Raw genomic sequence first — 16,651 nt, 5'->3', positions numbered from 1 at the left:
ATCCAACTATTTATTTATAGATGGGAAACATGAGGAAAACGATTTCATGAGGCAATATACACGCAATTCAAGTGCATTTCATTCACTAGGCATTTTTAGAGAAAAAAATTAATTTCCTCAAAAATCATGTTTTAAGTTATTGTTTAAAATTATTTGACTTTCTCAAAAAATGATTTTTCATTTAAAGGGTTCAGATCACATGTAATTTTCACGAGTCATTCTAAGGAGACGATGGATCCCAACCCATCAAAAAATAGGGTTTAAAAAAAGGACTTTGTTAACGGGTGCCTAAAGGAACGTGTTAAAGTGCAATAAATACTCTTTGGAAATTGGATTTTGTACCCAAAATGCCCTTAAAAAATTTTATTTTACCAAAACACCCTCCAATTATAATTTTTAAAATGTATTTATTCCACTTTACCGTGTGCCTTTAGGACACGTGTTAACAAGTCATCATGCATGCACCTGATTTTGAGAAGGGCAAAGAATCATAAATATTTTCTTCGGGATACACATGAAAACGATCTGGGATTCTGTGTTTTTGCCACGTCAGCCACGTATTAAAAATCAGTTGCAGTCATCACCATTCTACTATATTATATTGGGGTAGTTGAATTTAATGAAAGTTGTTGGCTTGTCTTATACGAGTTTTTTAAGCATGACACCAGTTGCTGTGGTTAGCTTGTCTTATTTGCTTTAAAAAAAGGAAGCGTCTGTTTGCTGCACACACACCAAAAGTACTTTACTTACCCACCTTAAATGTAAATAGCATTTACTAATTTACCTTTTTTTTTATCTTTTAAATTCTCAATCAATACACACATTTAAACATACCGATGCAAAGAGGAAAAGATATCCGCAGCAACTGGTGGATTTTCAACGAGGAGGATAAAAAAATGTTACCACCATTCCCCCCTTCAAATGGAATAGTCCTCATAGATATTTTTTTTCACCATTAATTGTTCTTACAAAAAAATTTCTACTCTTGATTGCCCCCACATGAATAAAATCCTGACTTTGCCCTACAAACTAATTTGAATTGCGTCTTCTTCTTCTACCGATTGAAATCACACTTCATTATATTGATAAAAATCTTAAAATTTCTAATTCAAAATTAAGAGTATATCATTCTCTATTTTTATTTAAAACTATAATAAATTAAATTCTCTTCTTGATATTTTCCTGGGTACAATAAAATGGTGGAATTCATGTTCCCATTACCATTTACCAAAGGAACCCGTGTTCCCTTGAAAACGAATATCCTGCAATCAAACAGATCGTAACTAACCTGAACCATTATAGGATTTGGCCCAGATGAAGATATATAAACTGCTGGTCCAGCATTCACCACAGATTCAGCCTGCAGTTGCACGATAACAATTGCTCACAAAATTTATTCGAAATATCAGAAAAAATAAGCTAAGAAATGTGAAGGAAGAAAATCGTACAGGAGACTGCCCCATACGTAGTGTCAGAATTGTATGGCCAAGCTCCAAAAAAAGAGCACCTAAATGTTGCATTGCTAGCCTTGCTTGCACTGATTCGGCCTGAATTTGGCTCCGTGTTGTAGGATCAGTAGAATCTCCATCTCCTTCCAAACGTCCTGCAATATTCTACATAAACGTAGGAAATTACAAACAATGAAGAATTAGAAACAAAGAAAAAATAACCAAAAAGGGGGGGGGGGATGCAAGGGATGTCAACGTAAAACAATTGCCACTTTGGGCATGCACACACAATTTACATTTCATTATGTTTTCAGCAAAGATCTGGGTGGCATTACAAATTTAAACATATCTACTAATCTAGCCCATTTACTAAATTTACTTATTTAAAAACTTTTACATTACACCATCCATACTAAACTCGCCAACTTAAATGCCTGTTTACCACTACATAACAACACTCAATTTCTAGAAGATAGACTCATCAGACACCATGTCACAACAAGCTTGTTGAATGCATGATGAGATACTTTATCAAAAGAAAATCTCCCTTAACAGATGATAATAAATTGTACACATATGCTGGCATATCAGGATTGTGGGGATCGGTGTGTCTAACACTTCGTACCTATGTTAGACACCAATACACATGTCCTTGTCATAGAGGACTTCCAGCAGTCAGATCTGCAGAGATCACCGTCGGATTACTCAAATATGCATATGTGAATAATGCCGCAAAAAGATTACTCAAACATGCATAGATGCATTATGCCACAAAAGACTTGCGGTCTTGAAGGAAGTAAGGCATCTAGGTGTTTATATATAGCATTAAAGCTTTGAAGAAACTTATGATGGGTGAGATTGTGAGAATTCAGCTCACCTTATCTCAAAAATCCTGGGATCAGCTTTTGAGACCACTCAAATTAAAGATCTTGAAAGCTCAGCATTGCACATCCATTCATGCACAAAGTGTGCACTAACAAACAATGCCGCACACGTGCACAAGAGATAACCAAGCTATACATCTACGAACAAAGCTAAAAAAATGGGGACATACAGAAAGTGCAGCTACAGCACGACCACTAAGAAGTTGCTATGCTCTCCGCATAATGATGCATAGTGCTTCAGGTGTTGCCAGTTCACGTGCATTAGATGGCAAGTCCACTCTCTGTTGATCTCCAATATTGGTTGGTGAAGGAGATGCTTGATTCCCTGCATCAATCAAATAAAAAAAAATTATATATAAAAAGGAAAAGAAAAAGAGGATTATGTTAAGCAACAGATAAGTAGAAGTGATTCAGTCAGCCAGGGCAGACTGTCGCCCCTAGATCAAGATGATTGGATGGTCATCGGGACTCAACACACAAATCTCTCAAAGGCCATTCAACATTCTTGACTCTATGGATGACATGTTCCCGAGTCTAATAGCAACATCTTACTCCTATTAGAAGTTAATTCGGTAACATGTTTGAAGTTAGTACCATCGACTGATAAAACCAGCTTCGTGCGGTTTATGAACTCAGAAAGTGTGTTCAAAAATCAGGAATAGGCTGAATTAAAGAAAAAGAAGCCACATAAATTTTCAATAGAAGCAATTAAAAGGTGGGGGGACACATAAATACAAAGCAGGAAGACCACCGTTTGATAAGAAGGAACAGCTACAGTTGGGAAGGGCTGAGGCAGAGAATGGGCTGGGTGATTGGTAGATGTCTGTACATGTGGTACCTGATTTCCTGCCTAGCTCCTGCCATGTGTCCCTTCTGTTTCAACTCCTCGGGAGGCCTGACTAGAAGCATTGGCTCTTGTTAAGCATGATGGAAGGGAGAACTACCAATCCAAACTCCTGCAACAGCAGCAATTAGAAGGAAAAAAAAAATTATTAATTGTTTTGCTTGAAATGAATTTATCAATAACCTCAGACACGGTGGATTTTTGGAGTAGGTTACCAAAAAATAAAAGTGTATAACTAAAGGGAAAGAAGATTACTAAAAACGGCAAAATATGTTCTAGGGTTTAGTTCTAGATCTAAAGATTATAGTGTATGATGGCTTTCAAAATTCTTGTACTATGTAGTTCTATATTCCTAACGTTGTGAAATGATGACTTGTAAAGAATCTTAACTGTCCAATTTAAACTATTAGTTCATCTAAACTTTTCAAGAGATAACTTAAATGAACAATTGTATAATGCCAACTAAAGATCATAGGCACAAAAAGCCATATAAGTACTAATTTCAATATTGCTTGAGAGGATTGGAGTAGCAGGAAAGAACCCCAATTTCAAGCAAAGCAATAAACTCATTTTAAACAGATTTTCCTTTCCTTCTAGATACCCCAAAATATAGCTAAAAGGTGCAAACGCAATAAAATCCTTTTATGGCATAAAGTGTAAGGGTGCCATCTTCGAAATTAGAAATGATATCTAACTGGGACAGCACCATAACATGTGGAATAAGGAACTGAAATGAGCCCCCACTTCATGAGTTAAATTGCAAGGGCGAACCAAATGATTAACAAATTCGCTACTAGTTTCAGAAAGTGCATAAACTTTCAGAAGTAATACCCAGAACAATGATGTATCCATAGTTAGGATTCTATCTAAAACAACCAACCAAATGAGCTACCTTGGAACCCAGAAATCCAAAGATATCTGAGTTTAACAAATCACAATATACAAATTCAAATAATTAACACAAAAAAAAAAAAAAACCTAGGTTTAACAAATCACAATTAGCAAAAGAAACTCAAATAAAAAATCGATGGAACTCTAGGGTTTGAGATTTGAGTCGTATTGGGTGGTTGAATCCATGGATGAACAAGAATCAGATAGAAATGGATGAGTTGCAGAGTATCAATTATAAAAAATAAAATATCGAAACATGAGAGAGAAAGATCTTACCGGATGTTACAATCTAGCTTTTCAAAGTGTTCTCACAAGCACCAACAAACGGCAATGAAAACGAGAGAGAGAGAGAGTGACAGACGAAGTAACGAGGGAGATAATGAGAGGGAAAAGGGAAATGGGATTTCGTGCCCTGTTCTTTCGCTCTCAAATTAATTTCTTTTTCTGCACGTGAGGGTGTAGACAATTTACAGACGGATCGACCTTCTGCTGACTATGAACGGACCTTTTCAAGGCGGATTAAATGATTCGCTACAACAAACCATCATACTGCAGCCGAACTCCCTATCCGCTGTTATAACCGACGGTATATATCAGATTCTACTACGAAAACTATATTCCGCTACTATATTTGTTTTTAAAAAATTTATAGTTGTGGAAAATATCATCCGCTGTTATATTCAATTTGGAAAAAATATTGACAGAAAGAACTCACAAAACTGAATTTTATATATAAAAAAATAGTATTCTATCGCTGCGGAAACCATAATCCGTTGTTATAGTCAATTAAAAAAAAATATTGAATTTTTTTTATATACTCTATCGCTACGGAAACTATAATCTGCTGTCATAGTCAATTAAAAAAATTATTGAAATTTTTTTATATACTCTATTGCCGCGGAAACTATAATTTGTTGTTATATTCAATTTTTTAAAAAAATTGATAGAAAAAACTCACAAAACTGAATTTTATATATAAAAAAAAAAAAAAAAAATTGTATTCTATAACTACGAAAACTATAATCCGCTGCTATATTCATTTTAAAAAATCGGGGTGTGGGCGAGCCCTATAGCGTTTTATATCAAAACAATGATTTTGTAGTAGCAGATATATTTTTCCGTTGCTATATAGACTGAATTGGGGTAAGGGGGCCCTATAGCGGCGAATATAAGTATCCACTGCAACAAGTTCTATTTATAGTGGCGGATAAAAGTATCTGTTGCAATAAAAATAAATACAGAGGCGGATAAAATTATCCGCTGCTATTAACAGTCGCTATAGATCAAAAAAGTTGTAGTGATGAATGGAAATATACGTTGGGAAACATTAAATGTTTTGATCACAAATAAAATGGACAATGGGACGTAAAACATCATACTGGATGCAATTGGGAAGTACCATGTATTTTCACTTTTTCTCTTTTGTTTTAAAGCATCATACTTGTTTGAGGCGACATTGATAAGGTCCCAATTATTCAATTTTGGGACTGTAATTCTACGAAGATTATTAATATTTAAATGTTAGTTCCCATAAATAATTGCAAAATTAAATATTTATCCAAATTAATAGAGCTAATGAGATGTTATTGCTAATTGCAGATAAATAAAGCGTACGTGAAAGTTATCAAATCACGAAACAAAGACGGTTACAATGTGCGAGCAAAAAGGAAGCTTCCAACAAAATCTCGATGAATTTGGCCACCACGTCACCGCGCGGCAGTTAGGCCTTGGTGCTCCGCGGTGATTTCGAGGAATTTTTCTCGAGATTTGTACAAGATGTTCCAGATACTTCGGTGGTTGTAACTGAATGGTTCTTTCGTAGCGAATCATCTGAAAAGTTGATCCAATAACCCGATTACGAATGTTATAAATTAGACAGTTGATTTTAGAGAAGGGGTCCTCTTGACCCTCTTCTTCTCCTTAATTTCTCTGTATTTTTCTTAGTTTTTCTTTTAGAGAGAGTGTTTTGTAGTAGTGAGAGGATCAAGAGTTGATTGTGTTAATTTTTCCCCCATTAGTTCTTATTGTAATTCTTTGGAGAAACCATCAAAGAAGGAATCAAGTTGCATCTCTGTTTTACATTCTCTTCTTCATCTACTATCTTTTTTTACTTTCTTATTGCTGCAATATGATTCTTGCAATGATCGGCTAGATCCTCCTTAGAGAGATCAAGGATGCCGGAGCAAGTTCATCCTACCTATGCTGTTTTAATTCTTTATTTCAGTTTTACATGTTAAATATGTGAATCTCTTTATGATAAGATCATCTAACTCATGCTTCTAATTCAAGCTTTGATGAGTATTACTTAGATAAGTTCAAGAACACTCATGCTCTGTGATGAATAGAAGCATAAGTCAGATAATCTTGTCTAAATCAGAGATCTTTATGGAGACTTTTGGGTTTCAATCAATGGTTACATCGAATCATCTTCCAATCCACGAGCAATGACTTGCTACGTGGATTGAGTTATATTTAGAATTAATTAGCATTTTGGATGGCTTGCAATGGTAGACTTGAATTCTCTAAGCCTCTTTCTTATATTTTCAATCTCTATTTTCTGTTTTGATTCCAATTTATAAGTTGATTTCCATTTTATTTGTGCAACAAATCTGTTTTGTTTTTAAAGAATCTGTTTTAAAACTCTGTTTTGATTTTTAACCGATTGAACATTTGAATCCCAACTGTCCCTGTGGAACGAATTCGACTTACCCAAAGTCTATATCTCTATTTTTTAATTTGTTTTACACATCAAGTTTTAGAATCGATCAGACATCAGGATTACATTATAGATAACATGTGAGAAATGATTTCATGACGTGGCCATGAATGCAATTCATGTACATTTTAGAGAAAATATTTTCTAGCAAGTCACATTCTTTGGTTAAAGTGCAAACGCATTCAAAAATTTCTTGAAAAATAATTTCATTGTTAGGGGTTGAAAAGTTCTAATAGCATTTTTTTTGGACTAATGATAAAATGCCTCGCTAAAACTGATGCGGTTGATGTGGTATGTGCATAGAACCACAAATCTTTTTCCTTGTATATCCCGAAGAAAAAGATATATGATCCTGTGCACTGTCATGTCAACCGCGTCAATTTATCGGGACTCTTATTATTATTACTAACCAACCCAAATGATTATCTTTTTCTTATATGAAAAAAGAAATTCCAAACAAACAGTTTTTCTCAAATCTAGTTTATCATTATTATTCTCTCTACTAGAAAAATGGGGTTTTTTTTGTTTAAAGAAAAAGAAAATAAGGAGATGCAGCACTAATACATTGGGGGTAGTCAAATTCAATGGCTGTGGTTGGCTTACCCTAGACAAGTTTATAAATTATGACCCTTGGATAAGTGGACAAAAATCCAACACCTTTTCTTTAAGAATCCCAGGCTAGTAGTACATTCAATTATTTGTTTTATTAATTTTTCCACATTTTTATAAAATTGAATAACTATATATATATATATATATATATATATATATATATATATGTTGAATATACTACTAGCCTGGCTTTGGATTTGGCATGGAATTTTAATTTTCACCTCCTATTGGGATATAATAGGGGTTGATGTCTGTGAGGCTATTCTCAATTATTTTCAGCATGGAATAGTTTTAAAATAGGTGAATGCCACTCTTTTTTTCTTTTAAATCTCAAAATATTTGAATCCAGACATCTTGAAAGTTTTAGGGTAATTTCTTGTATGTATAAAATCATTTAAATTTTTTTGTCTAATATATAGATTCTTTAATTTGTTTGCCTCCCTTCTATCATTAGTCCAGTTCAACTGACTTTTGTGAAAGGTAGGAAAATCTAGGATAAAATTCTCATAGCACGTGAAATGGTTAATTAAAAGCTTCTATTTAAAAAATCTTCCTAATTCTTATGTGTTAAGATAGACCTTCGGAAAGCTTTTGATTGTGTTTGGTGGTTGTTCCTGATGTCAATCCTTTTCCAAATACGTTGTTCGAATTGTTGGATAAATTGGATTATGGAATGTGTTTCTTAGGCCAAGTTTTCAGTTTTAATCAATAGGACAAGTTTCGCATTTTCCTAGTGGAAGAGGTCTTCGTCAGGGAGATCCCCTTTCCGTTACTTATTCACTTTGGTAACGGAAGCATTCTCTTGTTTACTTCAAGAGAAGGTAGAGGGAAACTTAATCCAAGTTTCTTCTATTTTCAGTACTCCTGGGATTTCTCATCTTATTTTTGTGGATGATGTTTTTCTTTTTTTCACAAATGAAACCAATTCGCTTAATTAAATCTGAAAAGTCCTTAATCTTTTCCATCTAGTTTCTGAGCTCCAAGATAATGATGGTAAAAGTATAATTTTCTTAACGGGTCTTGTGTTTAGGAAAATATTTCATTTGAAATTCTAAGGTTTAAAGAAGGTAGTCTTCTTGTCAAATACGTAGGTCCTCCACTCTTTTCTTCTCCGCTTAATCATTCTATGAGCTAACCTTTGGTGGGACAAATTTAAAAGAAAATAGAAGGTTGGAGAGCTCGTTGTCTATTCTATGCGAGTCATTTAGAACTTATTAAATCGGTCCTCTAGCTTTCAGATCTATTGATCGAGTTCCTTTAATATTCCCCATAGCACTCTCAAAAAATTGAAAATCTTTTCAGTAGATTCCTTTGTGTGTGTGTGTGTTTTTTTTTTTTTTTTTTTTTTTTTTTTTTTGGGGGGGGGGGAGGTTGCTTCTCTTCATAGATCAATCCATTTGCTTAATTGGAAAAAAATGCGCATCTCTCTCTTGACTGGGGGGGTCTTGGCATTCAAAGACCGTAATAGAGTTGGTATGATGAAGCTCTTTTAGATTATGGTTGAAAACAAGACCCTATATATGGGCTAGGTGGATGAGGAAAAGATATGGGGAAGACATTTGGAGTGCAGAAATTCCACAAAATGTTTCATGGTCTTGAAGGGAAATTATCATGGTCGAAGAAGATGCTATATATGTAAGAATTTTATTGCATGACGGTGCCTCTATCTCATGTGGAAATTATCATGGTCGAAGAAGATGCTATATATGTAAGAATTTTATTGCATGACGGTGCCTCTATCTCATGTGGAAAGATCTTGAAGGTGAGCCTCTAATTTCCCAATTTGGAAAATAGTATAATCCATTTCTTTGCAAAAGTCATAGACTTTCTAGATGGGAATTCTTGGCAGTTAAAGATGCCATTTAATACTAAAATGGAGGAAGTCTGTGATCTAGTCTTTCAGTACCTTTAATCCCTAAACGCTTAATAAACAATGGCCCTATTTGAATTGCTAGCCCAAACGGTAAATTCAGTTCTAAATGTGCATTATAGGGTGAACCAACGAATGTGCATTCGCGGAAGATTATTTGGAACCACAAAAGTGTTCCACGCTTTTATCACATGGCTTACAATAAATAAGGAGCTAACAACGTGGGAGAAGCTTCGAAAATGAGGCTTTTCATTTGCTTCATGATGCATCTAATGTAAGAAGGCTTCGAAAAATAATGACCATCTTTTTTTTTTTGGGTCGTTCCTTTAGCGGGTGGATTTGGAAAAAGGTGCTTAAAAAATTTGGGGTCTCCAAAGTGGGTATTGGTTCGGCATTGGATGAGATTCTAGCTTTGAAAAGAATCAGATTTCCCAAGCAAATTTGTCTATCACGCTCTCTGTTTAAGTTTTTGTGTAGTTATTTTTCACATATGGAGAGAACGGAATGGAAGAATCTTTGATGAGATTGAGCTTTCTCGCTCTCTAAAATTTTGGACATTGTTGAAGAAGATATAAGGAACGTATTTGATGGAGTGGTGATAAATTATGATAATTCTGTTGGAGAGAATGGGTACTGATTTCTATGAAAAGATAGAGAAGAAGATTGAATAAATTTCTGATTTCTGAATTAAATGTAATAGAAAATACTTAATCTAGAAGTAATGGTAGACGCATACAAGTGAGTGATTGAGACAGCTTCTCACCCGGAAAGGGAAACGAAGGAAGAAATGAGAAATAGACTAGTAACGTAGCTGATTGAATACTAACCCATGGAACAACTAGCTTCCAATTATTCAACCATAAAAGCAAAAGTACACAAAAGTACTCAAAACTCAGGGGCAGGGAAGTCTTCTTTAGATGCTGGGGCCTCAATCCATTTTCCATCTTCATCAATCACCATCCCTTTGTTCTTCTCAACTAACCATGATTTAGGAATCATGCACTCTTTCTTAAGAAAATCAGTTTCCTTGTTAACTAAGCCAACACTTCTCTCGACCATAAACTGAAACTCTCCATCCTTTCCATTCCAACCCGCAATAATATGGAGCAAAGCTTCCAAGTTGTGCCAGTCTTCGGGTTTTGTCGAATCCTTCAAGTATGGTGACTTCCTAGAGTCCACAAAAAACTCGAGGCCTGTAGGAACATATGCGACCTGAATGGGGTAGCCTGGTACCAAGTCTATCACATTCTTTGTGTGCAAAATTCGGAGGTTCGGGAATGACTCAAGCTTGTCGTTGAAGGCCTTGTTCCCGACTTTTGGGCTGCTAAATATAAAAGCTGTTACAGGGATATGTGACAACCCATTTTCGACCATATCAAATGCACTTAGTGTCGATAGACATCCACCGAGGCTGTGGCCTGTGAATATTAAGCTTAGATTATCTTCTTTGTACCGATTCACCAATTCTTCAATCTTTGCTCGAAGTTGGGTTCTCGCGCTAGGTATGGTGATAGTCGATTTTGGGTTGCCGGACGTGTAAATGCTGAACCAACCCTTCATGACCTTCAATGAATCATCATTGATGTCGATTGGGTTCAACACTTGCTTCATTGATGCAAGCTCGCTTTCAGCATCCTTTTTCCATTCAAGATCTGTCGTAGTACTACGCCATGTGACATAAATTTCACGTCTGCCAAAATTTTTACTAACTTGATCATCAGAGGTGACAGCAATATATCCAGCCCAATTGGTTTCGGGATTTTGATTTTCAACTATGACCGTCGCATAGAGGAAGGTATTGACGAAGTAGTGATCTGATGTCAATTGGAGTTGAACATTTTCAAAGAATGATTTCTTGAAATATCGGCTTTTGCCATAGTATTTGGAGTTTTGATCTCCAACAAATGTATCGCGGTTCGCCTGGCAGAATTCACCGCATTGAAGGATAAGTTTCCGAAGGCTTGGGTTTAGAGGTTCTAGCAAACCTTTCCACTGATTCCTCCCTAATAATTCTTCCCATGTTGGCTCCATAACAAAGATAGATGACTATGTATACTTGTTCTTGCTGAGAGATCAAAATGTAAGTGAGATGAAAGATGTTTATGGATGCAAGGTGATTTACCTTTATTATAAAGATAGAAGAGCTGACACTGCTCTTGTACATAGAGGACAAGAAACACTGTTAGCTAGTCAGCTAGCTTGGTATGTATAATCCATAAGTGAAAGAAAAAACCAAAAGACCTGATTCAAGATTTTGAATTTTAAAAACTATGGCTGTTCCCAAGGAAATATCTGTCTATCTATCTATTGATCGATTTAGATTATTAATAACTGGTGGGGTCGGTGATTTAATGGTAAGGACGGTAACATGTATTGGAAACGTTAAATGTCCTGATAATTTGATAACAAATATGGGATGTAGAGCATCATACTGGATGCCCTTAAGAAATACCATTTCTTTTCTGTTCTTTTTTTTTTTTTTCACTCCATTTTACAGAATGAAGTCCAGTTCCTCCTCACTTATTATTTAGGAAAATGCTGGAATGACACAAACGGATGCGCAAAGGTGACAAAAATGATGCGGTGGCACGCACATAACCATAGATATTTTTTACTTGTATCTTGTGGAAAAGCATTTATGGTAATGTGTGCGACACCACATCATTTTGTCACTTTGTATCTCCGTTTGTGCACTCCAGCACGACTCATTTATTTATACTTATAGGTGACCTCTTTACTCCCCACCGACAACTTCATCCAACTATTTATTTATAGATGGGAAACATGAGGAAAATGATTTCATTAGGCAATATACATGCAATTCAAGTGCATTTCATTCACTAGGCATTTTCAGAGGAAAAAAAAATTAATTTTCTCAAAAATCACGTTTTAAGTTATTGTTTAAAATTATTTGGCTTTCTTATAAAATGATTTTTCATTTAGAGGGTTCACATCATGTGTTATTTTCACGAGTCATTCTTAGGAGACAATGGATCCCAATTCATCCGAAAATAGGATTTAAAAAAAGAATTTTATTAACGGGTGCCTAAAGGCACTTGTTAAAGTGCAATAAATACTCTTTGAAAATTGGATTTTGTATCGAAAATGCCCCTTAAAAAGCTTTTATTTTACCAAAACACCCTTCGATTATAATTTTCAAAATGTATTCATTGCACTTTACTTTGTGCCCTTAGGACACATGTTAACAAGTCATGATGAATGCACCTGATTTTGGGTATGCGGTCGATATGGCAAGGGCATAGAATCATAAATCTTTTTCTTCGGGATACACATGAAAACGATCTGTGATTCGGTGCTTTTGCCACGTCAGTCACGTATTAAAAATCAATTGCATTCATCATCATTCTACTGTATTATATTGGGGTAGTTGAATTTAATGAAAGTTGTTGGCTTGTCTTATACGAATTTTTTAAGCATGACCCCACAATGTGTGGTTTGGTTGGCTTGTCTTATTTGCTTTAAAAAAAGGGACCGTCTGTTTGCTGCACACACACCAAAAGTACTTTATTTACCCACTTTAAATGTAAATGGCATTTACTAATTTACCTTTTTTTTTTCTTTTAAATTCTCTATCAACACACACATCTAAACGTAACGAAGCAAAGAGGAAAAGATACCCGCAACTGGTAGATTTACAATGGGGGCTGTGGGCCCTACAAGAATTTTCAAAGCGTATGGATAGTGAGCTATTGCAATAGATATTATCGGAAGATTAAAAATTTTTACCACCATTGCCCCCCTCCTGAAAAAAAAACTTCCACTTTTAATTGTCTTCATAGATTTTTTTTTTTTCACCTTTTATTACTTTTACAAAAAAAAAAATCCTACTTTTGATTGCCCCCACATGAGCAAAATCCTGACTCCACCCCTATGAACTAATTTGAATTGCATCTTCTTCTTCTACCGATTGAAATCACACTTCATTATATCTATTAAAATCTTAAAATTTCTAATTCATAATTAAGAATATATTATTCTCCATTTGTCATTCACGATAAAAGATCATATACATCTCTCCAAGTCTTTCTTGTTTCTATTTATCCCTATTTTTCTTTCACATGTTAAATTTTCTCTCATCTCATATCTCTTATCTTCTATTTTAATTAATTTTTATCTTTCTCTATTCTCTTAACACTACTTATTTCTCTACATTTTTAATTATTTTTCTCTTCTTCTTCTCTAATTTCTCTCCTTCTTTAATCTCTCTTTAATATTTTTTTAATTTATTTTTCTAGTTGTTTTATTCAATAATTTTGATGGGCTCGTCTATAGAGTTTGTTGGTTAAAATCCTAATTAAAACTAATAGTTAAACTCGAAGATTGTAATTTTATTTCGATTAATAATGTTGGATTAATATTTATATTTTTTTGGATTGATTTAAAGTGAGTTAATTATTTTTATTTAATTATATATCTATAAATTCTTTTTGAATTTTTGTCTACAATTCTCACATTGAATATTTGAAAATTTTCTTGATTCATTATGAATAATTGATATAATGATTGATTAAGAAATCTATGTGGTATGTGGATGTCCAACATGTGGCAACCTTATATTTTTCAAAATATTTTAGAAAATAATTTTTTATTTAATTGTTATATCAATCAGTTAAGGATAATCTTTATTCAAACCTAACCGAAAAAGAATGTTGAACGAATAAAATTATGATTTTTTAACTGAATCCTCAGTACCTTAGCACTTTTTAATTTCTATTTTAAATCTTTTAATTTCTATTTCATATAATAGTGTGAAAAATCATTTGTTTAATAGTTTAGGTCAAATCTTCTTCTACCTCAGCCGTATTTTAATTCAATTTTTACATAATCTTCGTCGATTAACCTTGGATTCCCGAGATTTTACTACTTCGCTACAACATTGCACTTGATGAAGTCTTGAGTGCTTATTACATCATATTAAAATGCATGAGTAAAGATCAAACTTTATTGATGAAATCTTAGGTGATGATTACATGAACCCTAATAAAATATTTATTAACGTAGTTGTAACGTGTGAATCAATAGATTAAAAAAATTTGAGAATTTTTGCTCAATGGTACACACAAAATTAATTTAAATCAATAGATTCAATTGATAAACAAGAAATAGCTTAAAAGAAAACGAGTCAACTCGATCTGAAAACTCTAATCTTCCTCATGCATGTAGATGTCCTACATCATTTATAAATGGGTTGGGATTTGTTAATCACTCTATAAAGAATGACACATGGAAAAAACACATAATCCCATTCATGTAAACATGAAATCCAACGATTAAGACTTATCCTCAAAATAAATATCCTTGATATTTGTGTTATATAGATACATATGAATCACAAACATTGAATTTCATATTTATATGATTGAGATCACTTCATAAATATTAGATCAACCAAGATATATCCCCCCTCCTCCCCTTGGGATTATGTGTCATTCTCTGCCTAAAAAGCAATATTAATAAAGAACCATTTTGTTGAAACTAATTGGAGGTGGTAACATAGAAAGATATTGATCACAGTCAAGCTATATAGATCATAGATTGCACAAATAATGCAATCAAGCCATGGCCATGGGATGACTGAAAATCTAACAATTATGGACCACAGTGGAGTCCTGATTTATAAAGAGTGATTGAGAAATATTTCTACATTTTGGCGAAGATTTAAATGGTTTAGATCTTGTTCTTGTGCAGCCCGAGGCAAATGATCTACGGTTCTATGATGAGGGCGTATGTCAGAGGGGGGTGTCAGATTATCACAGCTCATTTTAAAACACTGTCATGTCAACACTTATCCGTACCTTTGGATTTCATGTTTGTTACGAGTCACTTTTGTTCACAACCTTAGAACAAACATTCTTTTAGATCTTTTTCTCTCTTTGAACTTTTAACTTGTAAATGGGACTGGAATCAATCTCCCCAACAATGGGACAATCTCCATGAATTTAACCTACATGTCCATCCTTTGTCATCCACACAAAACAATATCCTCTTTCTTTAAGAAAATACCCAAAACCCAAAAATTAATTTGTCCTTTTAGGAAAGTTTGTGACCACCCCCTAGGAGGATACCTCGGCAATCATCTCTATGATCAATCCCACGTCTTGATCGTAAGATTTACATTACACAGATCTCAAGGACCATAAAATAGCCTCAATCTTGGGTTGACATAACTAAAGTATACACCTAGGATGGACACTAATATTTCCTCTACATGAGAATTTTTTCTCAAAAACCGCACATAGTCTTGGATCTTGAGCACCCTCTGTAGAGAAGGTTAGCAATTTCTTGTTTCTTTGTTTCAAGTTTCAAAAAATTCAAACCAAACCTGATGTTCATAATTGGATTTTTTAAAAAAAATGCATGGAACTATGGAAGTTATATTGATAGAGATAATCTGTCCATGTTTTACTAAATATAGCATCATATATAACCTCCATACAGAATTCAACCAAACTTTTACTATATTTAGGACTGGTTTTTCTGTTAGCTAAAGTACATATGAGATCAATTCCATTTTAGAAATTACTTGTAAATCTCAAGAGGAGAAATCTAATTCAACTTGCCCCAAGAGGGGCCAGGTTTAATTTCTCATATTATCCTCCTTCCTAAGATCACCATCATTAATTATTTCTGTTTCAGAGCCAAAACAGAATATAATGCAAGAGGCAGTCTTCTTCAATAATTCGAGTTTATTTGATTTGGCTTTGTTTGGAAGGAGGAATATCAATGGAGAAGAAAGGGACTATCTTAATGCAAAGGTACGAGCTCGGGCGAATGCTCGGCCAAGGTACCTTTGCAAAGGTCTACCATGCTCGGAACCTAAGAACAAGTCAGAGTGTCGCAATTAAGGTTATCGATAAAGAGAAGGTTCTAAGGGTTGGGATGATTGATCAGATAAAGCGGGAGATATCTGTGATGCGGCTTGTACAACACCCCAATGTGGTTCGGCTCAACGAAGTTATGGCTAGCAAAAACAAGATTTATTTTGCGATGGAATACGTGAAGGGTGGAGAACTTTTCAATAAGGTCGCGAAAGGAAAGCTCAAGGAAGACGAGGTTCGCAAGTATTTCCAACAATTGATTGGAGCCATTGATTTCTGCCATAGCCGAGGTGTATACCACCGCGATCTCAAGCCAGAGAATCTCCTCCTCGATGAGAATGGGAACCTTAAGATTTCCGACTTTGGGCTTAGCGCTTTGTGCGAATCGCAGAGGCAAGATGGTCTCCTCCATACAATGTGTGGGACACCAGCCTATGTTGCACCAGAGATTATTAACAAGAAAGGTTACGAAGGTGCGAAAGCCGATATATGGTCTTGTGGGGTGGTTCTCTTTGTTCTTTTGGCGGGATATCTCCCTTTCCATGAC

The 16,651-nt window shown here is 34.6% G+C and overlaps 1 protein-coding gene, 1 long non-coding RNA gene and 1 pseudogene across 2 annotated transcripts; 1 reads left to right on the top strand and 2 right to left on the bottom strand.

Moving 5' to 3' along the window:
• Positions 1–1,151: 1,151 nt before the first annotated feature.
• Positions 1,152–1,608, bottom strand: LOC147381787 (uncharacterized). The gene is made up of 2 exons (XR_015174361.1): positions 1,449–1,608; positions 1,152–1,360 (listed from the first exon to the last, which is right to left on the bottom strand). It is a non-coding gene; the product is annotated as an uncharacterized LOC147381787 (long non-coding RNA).
• Positions 1,609–10,147: 8,539 nt separating this feature from the next.
• On the bottom strand, positions 10,148–11,607 carry LOC147381786 (phospholipase A1-IIdelta pseudogene; annotated as a pseudogene).
• A 4,399-nt stretch (positions 11,608–16,006) lies between these two features.
• Positions 16,007–16,645, top strand: LOC147381785 (CBL-interacting protein kinase 5-like; the record flags this gene model as incomplete). The annotated part of the gene is made up of 1 exon (XM_086429981.1): positions 16,007–16,645. A coding segment is annotated over exon 1 (636 nt), but the record flags the coding sequence as incomplete, so codon positions are not given.
• Between the last annotated feature and the right edge of the window lie 6 nt (positions 16,646–16,651).

This window comes from Akebia trifoliata, unplaced genomic scaffold, assembly GCF_017979445.1.
Source record: "Akebia trifoliata isolate Shusen 1 unplaced genomic scaffold, ASM1797944v1 Contig00257, whole genome shotgun sequence".
NCBI classification, from domain to species: Eukaryota; Viridiplantae; Streptophyta; class Magnoliopsida; order Ranunculales; family Lardizabalaceae; genus Akebia; species Akebia trifoliata.
This window is presented reverse-complemented; position numbering and strand designations above follow the sequence as displayed.